Here is a 10,050-nt window from a genome sequence, read left to right as displayed (position 1 = left end):
CATTGCGACAGGGCGTGTTCCAAATTGCACCAAGCTCCCTGTACCCTACAAAGTGCACAGTACAATTTCAATTGTTCGCATGCCTTGGGCTAATTTGTTTATTTACTGATTTATACCAGTGTCATGTTGTATTCCAGTGCTGTATTAAATATAGTGCATTAGGCTTCCAGACTTGATTTGTAAATAATAATGATCCATGTCTAGTGCACTCTTTATGAAAAAAGACGCGATTTGGGACACAACACATTTTCGAATCACTAGTCGCATGTGTCGACGCCATCGTCAAGCGACCGATGTAGCTTGTTTACCAGCCAGCGAGTGTTCAGGTTTAAGACTCCTGAAATGTGTCGAGTTTTAAATTAAGGAGGATTAAACAACGCAATAACAGACTTAACACTATCTTTTAACAGTTTAACACATTATTTTGAGCCGGCGTTACTCAAGAAAGCGAATTTGAAGCGTTTTGCGTGTAAGGTGGACACACGGGTCATTTGTGCTAACGGATTAACTGTATGAATCAGTAAGTTACTATGTAAACGATTCAAACTATAAATATAATACACAGTTTAAACGTGCTTTAGTGCATTCCATGCACTTTGAGCTTTGTGTTCTGCTTTGTTTAGAATGATAAAGTCTGTGCAGTTTTGAGGTTTTCTTTTTATTTCCAGAAATGTCCAGATCCGATTTTGATCTCTGTGAATCGATTCATGAGTCGATTCTACTCTACTTCTAGCAACCAAAACACAGGGCACTATAGTACACATTCTGTGGTATGAAATACACAATACGTGGCTCAATCAATGTATTTAATGAGTTTGAGTCAGCTAAATTTGTTTCAATTTTCTAAGATTTTGGTTTGAAGTTTGGAGTCGATTCGTTTCACCATACCCGGAATTTCAGAATCGATTCCTAGAAATCGATTCTCAGCCCTAGTTTACAGCCCTAGTTGAGAGTCAGTATTTTGTTTGCTAATAATAAAACAAGGAGTGAATTTTAACAGCCTCTTAGCTTGGTGAACATGCACTATAGAGTGTGTATGAACTATTAAATCTTACTCTATATAAGCAGTTGATTTAAGTTGGCATGATTTGCAGATAACATCAGGTGCATAACAATGATCCTAATGCTGACACAGTCTAAATCCCATATACGTCCATTATGTCCAGTTGAAATCAACATGCACTATTAAAGAGACACAGTAAGTAATTGCTGTAATGAAACTGCTCTTCTTTCTGTTACTTCATGACCTGAAAAAAGTTTCTTTCATTAGTTTATTGTGATGTTTTCTAAAAAAAAAAACCCAAAACCTTAAACATTTTGGCTTGTCTACTAATTTCTAGTCATTAATTATGATTAACTGTGACTGGTGGCTTTTCTGGGCCCATATAAATAAGGCAAATTTGATCTCATCCTTTGAGAAGCACTTGGAACTAGTGCCTGTGTTCCGATGCTCTTAATAAACCCAGATTGTTGGCCACTCAGGTGGTGCAGTGGTAAAAACACACGCTGGAACCAGAGCTGGGATCTTGAATACATCGTATCGAGTCTCAGCTCTGCCTGCCGTCTGGGCTGAGCAGCCACGTGAACAACGATTGGCCTGTTGTTCAGATAGGGGTGGGATTAAGCCGAATAGGGTCTCTCTCATGACTAATGCAGTTATGACCTCTGCTGGCTGATTGATGGCGCCTGCACAGAGATGAGTAAAGAGTGCTCTCAGGGTGTGTCTCTCCGTACACAGTGCTGATCCGCACTGCACTCATCAAAGTGTAGGTGACAAAATACATACGGCTGCTGCCCACGTGTCAGAGGGGGCGTGGGTTAGCTTCGTTCTCCTCAATCAGAGCGTGGATCGGCGTTGGTGGAGAGGAAGCATGACGCAATTGGACGCGCTAAAATGGAGAAAAAGCGGAGAAAATGCATAAACATATACATACTGTTCTCACATATCTGGAGGAATATCATTTATTTTACAGAATTGTTTTTATACATCTAATAGGAATATGCGTTTTTTAAATATCTGAATTTAATAATTAGGATTCGTGTCCCAATACTTTTGTCCATATAGTCTATTTAAATTGGGATGATGCAGCTAAAATAGAAGAAATAAGAACAAATATAACATTTCAGCAAGTTTGTGTTCTTGTCTCATGTGTTCAGAAAACGTTAGGAAATCAGCCCCGACATGCATTAGAACTGCCACCGAGACCACTCAGCTGTGTGTGAGCAGAGCCAGAAGCCGCCCGCTTGGTTTTCTCCGTTTCTGACCACCTTCCGTTCATCATGTCGTCGTTTTCGGAGCCTGCGCTGGAGAAGAAGCTGTCCGAGCTGAGTAACTCTCAGCAGAGTGTTCAGACGCTGTCCCTGTGGATCATTCATTACCGCAAGCATTCGTCCACCATCGTCCGCATCTGGCACAAAGAGCTGAAGAAAGGTAAAGCGGTTTCGTTTCTGTCTGTGTGGTGGAACATGGTAGGACATCAATGAGACTCTCACCAGTATCATACCACAGAGTGCTACAACATCAGACAGGCAGGAAAAAATACAGGGATTAAAGACAAGGGATGCAGCATATGATTGGGTACAACTAAACACAGTAACACCTCTACTATTCTTTACAGAATTAGGTTTGCATCCTGCATTACCCAGGTTCTTTGTTCCACCATTATGGCCTTGATCTCCCAGGTGAAGCTTTACCTACTAAATTCTTATTGAGGTTTTGGCCACCAAACTCATACTGGATCATAAATCTTTGGTTGTTATTCTCAAGGTGCACAGAGAGTTCAAGCAGAATTTTCTAGAAGCTTCTCCTTGTGTATGGGGGTAAATCCTCTATAGTAACACACACATATGTATGAGGTTAAATCCCCCATAATATTTATTTATTTAGTAGGATTTGAGTGTTCTAATGTTTTACACACTTTGGTTACATTCATGGCAGGACAGATATTTACTAGATACACAAGATTAATCAGTTTACAGGTTTAATATCAAACACAGTCATGGACAATTTTGTATCTCCAGTTCACCTCACTTGCACGTCTTTGGACTGTGGGAGGAAACCGGAGCTCTCGAGGAATCCCATGCTGACATGGGGAGAACATGCAAACCCCACACAGAAAGTACCCAGACTGCTCCACCTGGGAATTAATACAGGAAACAGAACAGGTTAAAGTCCTGCTCTGAATTTGGTGGGTCCCAATCTGAGGGGTACAGACTACTGCATGCAGGAGACACTGTCCCCAAACAGCATGACTAGCATAAACTCATGGGGCGGTAGTGACATTTTGAGTTACTGTGTATTCATTCATTCATTCAGTTTCAAATCAAGCATTTCGTTTAATTAGATTCTTGTCTTTATATTCTTTTATTTGTTGTATCTAGCCATTTTCTGTCCTGTAGAGAGCACTGTTGTATAAAAGGTGCAATATAAATAAAGATTATTATTATTATTATAAATGTAGGCAAATTGTTCTAATATAAAATGTATAGATTTTTCCTCTTCATCACACAATCAAAACATTTCCAATTCCCGATTGTGAATCCGCTGCCTCAAACATGATAACTGAGTTTGTCGAGGTCAATGGCTCTGCTAAGATTCAGACTCGCAAGCGTTTCAGCTTGTCGTTCTGTCCAGCTCCCCATGCGTACAGTTCTGACCATGACTGGATTCTCAGCCTGGACGTTAAACACGATCCATTGTGTGCTCTTCATGTTGGTGAAAGCGAACCAGTTATCTTTAACCAGAGCAACCAAGCTGGCCACAGGAGCAAAAGTGACTCTTATATGAACAGACAAATTGGGTTTGGTGACTCGGACTTGTATCTTGATGAGATTAAAAAAAGGTCTGAACAAAATCTGAGTTCTCAAATGTTTAGCTGCTCCTCAAATGCAGATGTTTTATATAATAATAGTTCTAATCATTTCTACTCATCATACCGATCTAAGGTCTGATTTCTACCATTAAATCCACTTTTAAACGTTGACATTGTCTTTTCTGTGTGTTGTGTGTTTTCCATCTTAGCTAAAAGCAATCGGAAGCTGACCTTCCTTTACCTCGCTAACGATGTCATACAGAACAGTAAGAAGAAGGGACCCGAGTTTACCAGGGATTTTGAGGGGGTCCTGGTTGATGCCTGCTCACACGTAGCGAGGTTTGTGTCTCCTGGAAAGTGTGACGTCAAAATATTTTCTCTCAACGTTTATGTTTATTTATTTTTGGCATTTTTTTGAAGGACTAGCGTGTCTTACCGCTGCGCCACCCAAACGACTACTTTAAATTTTTTTCCTCCTGATCTGGTGTGCTAGTCTGACACCCGACCTTCATTTGTCCTTCCCTGTTCTTCCTTTGACTTTCAGAAGTTTTTACTAAAGAAATATTTAAGTAAATCTCCTCCTGTGTGTGTGTGTGTGTGTGTGTGTGTGTGTGTGTGTGTGTGTGTGTGCGCGCGCGCTCATGTAGAGATACAGATGAGAGTTGTAGGAAGCACATGGAGAGGTTGCTGAATATCTGGCAGGAGCGCAGTCTCTACCGGGCAGACTTCATCCAGCAGCTCAAACTGGCCATAGAGGATTCCAACAGCCCCCGACACAAAGCAGCAGGTGATTCTTTCTTTCTTTCTTTCCTTCTACTCCTTGTTTCTTTTTCTATTTGTATGCACACACATGCAGCTTTTGTCCCCTCACACTCGAAACCTGTGTAGATACTGAGGACGTGGCTTTATGTCACACGTTAGCTAGCTAATCAATTTTCCTCCTATTTTAGTCATATTCAATTACCCGATTGCATCCTCTCTACCGATTCTGAAGTCCATTCCTGACTGAGGAGAGCCGTGACTAACACACGCCCCCTCCGACACGTGCGCAGTAGCCGATTGCATCCTCTCGCCTGTATGAGTCGCGTTCATATGGAGATGTGTATCGTGCACGAAGAGTCACACACTCATCTCCATTATCCCCCGTCTCTGTGCAGGCGCCATCAATCAGCCAGCAGAGGTCGTAACTGCATTAGTTATAAACAAGGTCCTACCTAATTCACGTACCGTAAAATGAGCAGTTTCATGTGTAAAATGCAATTTGCTGTGAAATTCTAACTTTAAGGTTGTGTTTAGCGATTAAGCGATTTAGAGATTGCACTTTGAGGCATCTTAGCAATCCTACGGCAATTCAGTTAGCAATAGCTTAGTCAAAATGTCCAAGATGTTGGGGTGTAAAGCAGCTAAAAACACGATTCAGGTAACTGAGTTTGGAAAACTCCCAACCAATTCTGTGGTCCAGCATGGCAGTGTCATGTTGAGATTCGAATTCACGAGTTCAAGATGTCAGCTCTGGTGTGCTAGCGTGTGTTTTACCGCTGCACCACCGTAGGTTGGAAGAAAAAATACACTATGTGGTCAAAAGTGTTAGGACACCTGATAATGAGCTTGTCGGACGTCCAATTTCAAAAACAAATTATATTAAAACAGTGTCCAGAGTGACCCTTGAGTGATCTTTTCAGCTGTAATAACAGCCGCTGACCTTAAAGTGTGAATGTGTGAATTTGTGCCCATTCAATAATTTATATTACATTTACATTTTTGGCATTTAGTGGATGCTTTTATACAAAGGGACTTACAGTACTGTGACTGTATATTGTCTAAGCAATTAAGGGTTAAGGGCCTTGCTCAAGGGCCCAACAGCAGCAACGTGGCAGTGGTGGAGCTTGAACCAGCGCCCCCAAATGACGCCAAGCTTAACAATCCCACAGATCTCTTCTGTAAGATGTTCTGGACCAGAGCGTCTGCTCAGTGTTTTAAACGTAAACGTTAATGCTGCATTGGTGTGCATTCTTTACTCAGATGAGAAGAAAGGGGTGAAAAGAACCATCCAGAAGGTTCAGGAAGAAGAAGAAGACGACGAAGATGATGATTACAGGACTCCCTACTCTCCCAGAGAGACGGACGTGACCGCACCTCAGTTGGTACGCACGTTTCTAATCGCTTCGGCGCGTTTAAAACCGGGTCTAGTCGAACACCTGTAACATCTGTAGCATTGGCGTGGACGCTTTCTGCCCAAGTGTGACCGTGTGCTTCTGTGTTTTGTGTTTGGTTCAGACGGAGGACCTGGTGAAGGCCCTGCAGGATCTGGAGAACGCTGCGTCCGGCGATGCTGCTGTCCGCCAGAAGATCGCCTCGTTGCCTCAGGAGGTTCAGGACGTCTCGCTGCTGGAGAAGATCATGGGTGAGTCGCAGAGACGTAAGAATGAATCCTCTGAAACTTGTGTTCCTTCTAATCGGCAAATCTTCATCATCAGCTTCATCACCTTCAGCGACTTGGTGGTGGAAATGTTCCACGATCACACCTACTTCCATGCTAATGATTTTGATTGATCTATTTTAAATGCACCGATACAATCTTCACTGTACTTTTTAATGGGTGCAGTCAAACTAGCCCTATTTATATGGGCACAGATCACCTCACCTTTTAATTTGGAGCTTATTTCTCTCTTATTGCTGCCACCACCCACATCCGCGTTCAAGGAGGGCCGAGGCTGTCACGCACACCACTCACAGAATTCAGTATGGCATGCGGAGACCGACGCACTGCCATTCGTGATCAGTTTCCCCCCTGTGTAGATCCCTCGACCGGTTTGAAACCCTTATTCAGCCATTGCCCCTTCCCTTACAGAGACACAGCCATACGTGCGTCTGTGTAGGCGCCTGGCCGGCTGATAGCAGAGCTGAGATACAAAGTGAAATAATTTTTTTACATCATGAACTCCTGTGGGTGAATGTAAACTTTTGACCTCACCTGTTGTCTCAAGACTATAGTTGAGGCTGTAAATTAAACACTTTGTCAAATTAAGTGAAGATAGAAAGAAGTTATATAGCCAAAAGTATGTGGACATCACAATCCAAAACATTGTGTGGCTCGTGGAGTCTGATTTGTGAGCATGACGGCTTCCCCTGGCGAGCGTGGCCACACCCACAGACCCTGTGTGACACAGAAAGAGTTTAACCCACTACTATATATGTTCCTAAAATAGGCTTACTGTTTGATCTAGTTCTCTGTTAGGTGTATTTAGGCGTCCTGTATTATGGTTATCAGTGCGTTGCTTACCTCTAATGCAGAATTACACTGTATTTCATTCTGTTTACACTCCTAACATGAAATGTACACAACATGTCCATGGACGCCCGATTATAAGCTTGTTCAGCATCACATTGTGTACAATAGAAAAACCGAACAGTTGGACATGACAGATCTGACCGGAACCTGTGTGAAATCCCGTACAGATAAAGACGCAGCAGATAAACTGTCTAAGACGGTGGACGAGGCTTGTCTGCTGCTGGCCGAGTATAACGGGAGGCTGGCGGCCGAGCTGGAGGACCGCAGGCAGCTGGCGCGCATGCTCACCGAATACATCAACACCCAGAAGGAGGCGCTCAACGAAAGAGAGAAGAAGCTGGAGGTATTGAGCTCGATTTTATTCACAGATTTTGTTTGTTTGTTCTGTTTGTTTATTAGGATTTTAACGTCATGTTTTTTACACTTTGGTTACATTCATGACAGGAAACGGTAGTTACTCATTACACAAGATTCATCAGTTCATGTTTAATATTGAACACAGTCTTGGACAATTTAGTGTCTCCAATTCACCTCACTTGCATGTCTTTGGACTGTTGGAGGAAACCGTAGCACCCGGAGGAAACCCACGAGGACACGGCGAGAACATGCAAACTCCACGCAGAAAGGACCCGGACCGCCCCACCTGGGGATCAAACGATAGTAGGTGGGCAGCGGTAGCTTAGAGGTTAAGGTTCTGGACTTGCTGATCCAAAGGTTGCTGATTCAAGTCTCGTCGCCACCCCCAAGTTGCCACTGTTGGGCCCTTGAGCAAGGCCCTTAACCCCTAGTTGTTTGGATTGTATTAAATGCCATAAATGTAAATGTTGTAGCAGTAGGTCAGACAACTGACACAATGTGTACACAGAGTGCAGATACAGACCCAAAAATACACTACGTGGTCAAAAGTATTTGGACACCTGACCATGAGCTTGTCGGACGTCCCATTTCAAAAACAAATTATATTAAAACAGAGTGACCTCTAATCTGTAATCCTTCAGCTATAACAACAGCCGCTCTTCTGACGAGGCTTCTCACAAGACTTTCTGGAATGTCTGTGGGAATTTGTGCACATTTAGTCATTTACATCACATTTACATTTTCAGCATTTAGCAGACGCTCATATCCAAAGTGACTTACAGTACTGTGACGGTATATATTGTCTAAGCAATTGAGGGTTAAGGGCCTTGCTCAAGGGCCAACAGGCAGTGGTGGAGCTTGAACCAGCGCCCTTTTAATAACTAGTCCAGTACCTTAACCGTTAGGCTACAACTGCTCAAGGGCCCAACAGTGGCTGCATAGCAGAGGCTGGATTTGAACCGACGATCTTCCCATTGATAGCCCAAAGCTCCACCCACTAGGCTACCAGTATTTGTTGGTCAAGAAAGCCTCAGTTGATGTTCTAGTTCATTCCAGAGCTAGGGTTGAGATCAGGGCTCTGGAGGACACTGGAGTTTCTGCATGTCTTTATAGAGCTTGCTTTGTTTGCAGGGGCACAGTCATGCTAAAACAGGAAAGGGCCTTCCCTAAACTGATAATGCAAAGTTGGAAGCACATAATTCTATTCTAATAATCAACAATTAGAAGCCGTGTCCCAATACTTTTGCCTTTCAGACTCTGAGTAAGTGTTCCTTTGTGGTTTTTGTTCTGTTGCAGGAGTACAAGCAGAAACTGGCCCGGGTCACTCAGGTGCGCAAAGAGCTGAAGTCTCACATCCAGAGTCTGCCCGATCTCTCGCTCCTGCCCAACGTCACCGGAGGACTGGCACCTCTGCCCTCGGCCGGAGACCTCTTCTCCACCGATTGATTCGCCTGTCCGCTCGCCTTCTGACACCTCAAATCTCCAATTCTAGAGAAACGCTCGCGAGTGCAGAAACCAACCAGACTCTGATTCCACCGCCACCAGCCGATCGACTGATATCCCTCCGGTCTTTCGTCCCTTTCGTTTGGTTTTGTTTGGCTTTTAGACAGAAATGACTGCCGATTACCGCCGGGTTTGTACCAGAGCGAACGCGCTGTTTGCTGTTCCTGCTTTGAACGCACCTCTGTTGTCTTGTTGTTATTAGTTTTAGTTTTATTATGTAGATGGTTTCATTTGGCTTGATTTGATTATTAATTTCCATGAGGTGTCGGGTGTGGAACGTCTGTTAAAAATGATCTGAAGTTTTTATCAGTTATGAGAACGGAGTACCTGAAATAAAGCTACAGCTAAGCAGACAGCAAACAGAAGACGCCGCCTCCAGCCTTCAGATTTCTCTTCTCACCATCATTATATTAAGGGAAGAAGGAGCGCTCGGGTGGTGCAGTGGTTTGTTTGTTTGTTTGTTTATTAGGATTTTAACGTCATGTTTTACACTTTGGTTACATTCATGACAGAAACGGTAGTTAATCATTACACAAGATTCATCAGTCCATCTCCAATTCACCTCACTTGCATGTCTTTGAACTGTGGGAGGAAACCGGAGCACCCGGAGGAAACCCACACAGACATGGGGAGAACATGCAAACTCCACACAGAAAAGACTTGGACCGCCCGACCTCGGGATCGAACCCACCGTGCCGCCTGGCGCAGTGGTAAAAACACACTTGCACACCAGAGCTGACCTCTCAGACTCACCAGTTTGAATCTCTGCTCTGCTACCATCAGGCAGGGACAATTATTGGCTCATCTGAGGGTGGGATTGCCGGGTATAAGACGGGGGATAATGGAGATCAGTGCGCCACGCTCTGTACGCAATACGGATTTCCAAAAATGGCAGCAGTTTAATTAGCTTTTATTTAAATCTGTAGCTATTTCTGAACTCCTCGGTTTGAAACTCAGGGTTGCCACCGGTCGGCTGGGTGCCATCTAGCGGGCACAGTTGGCAGTGCCTGCAGCAGACACTAATTGGCCACCATGTCTGCTAGGACGGGATGACTGGACTATGTGGGTGGGGTCTTCAAACGCTAT

General features: G+C 43.7%; 1 protein-coding gene across 1 annotated transcript; it reads left to right on the top strand.

Moving 5' to 3' along the window:
* The first annotated feature begins 300 nt into the window (after nt 1–300).
* Nucleotides 301–9,329, top strand: rprd1b (regulation of nuclear pre-mRNA domain containing 1B). Its single transcript, XM_063015437.1, has 8 exons — nt 301–520; nt 2,158–2,431; nt 4,022–4,151; nt 4,460–4,599; nt 5,835–5,956; nt 6,090–6,216; nt 7,272–7,447; nt 8,758–9,329. The coding sequence occupies exons 2-8, from the start codon at nt 2,281–2,283 to the stop codon at nt 8,905–8,907; spliced, it is 996 nt and encodes a 331-aa protein (XP_062871507.1). The 5' UTR covers nt 301–520; nt 2,158–2,280; the 3' UTR covers nt 8,908–9,329.
* The last annotated feature ends 721 nt before the right edge of the window (nt 9,330–10,050 follow it).

This window comes from Trichomycterus rosablanca, chromosome 19 (assembly GCF_030014385.1).
Source record: "Trichomycterus rosablanca isolate fTriRos1 chromosome 19, fTriRos1.hap1, whole genome shotgun sequence".
Lineage (NCBI taxonomy): Eukaryota > Metazoa > Chordata > Actinopteri > Siluriformes > Trichomycteridae > Trichomycterus > Trichomycterus rosablanca.
This window is presented reverse-complemented; position numbering and strand designations above follow the sequence as displayed.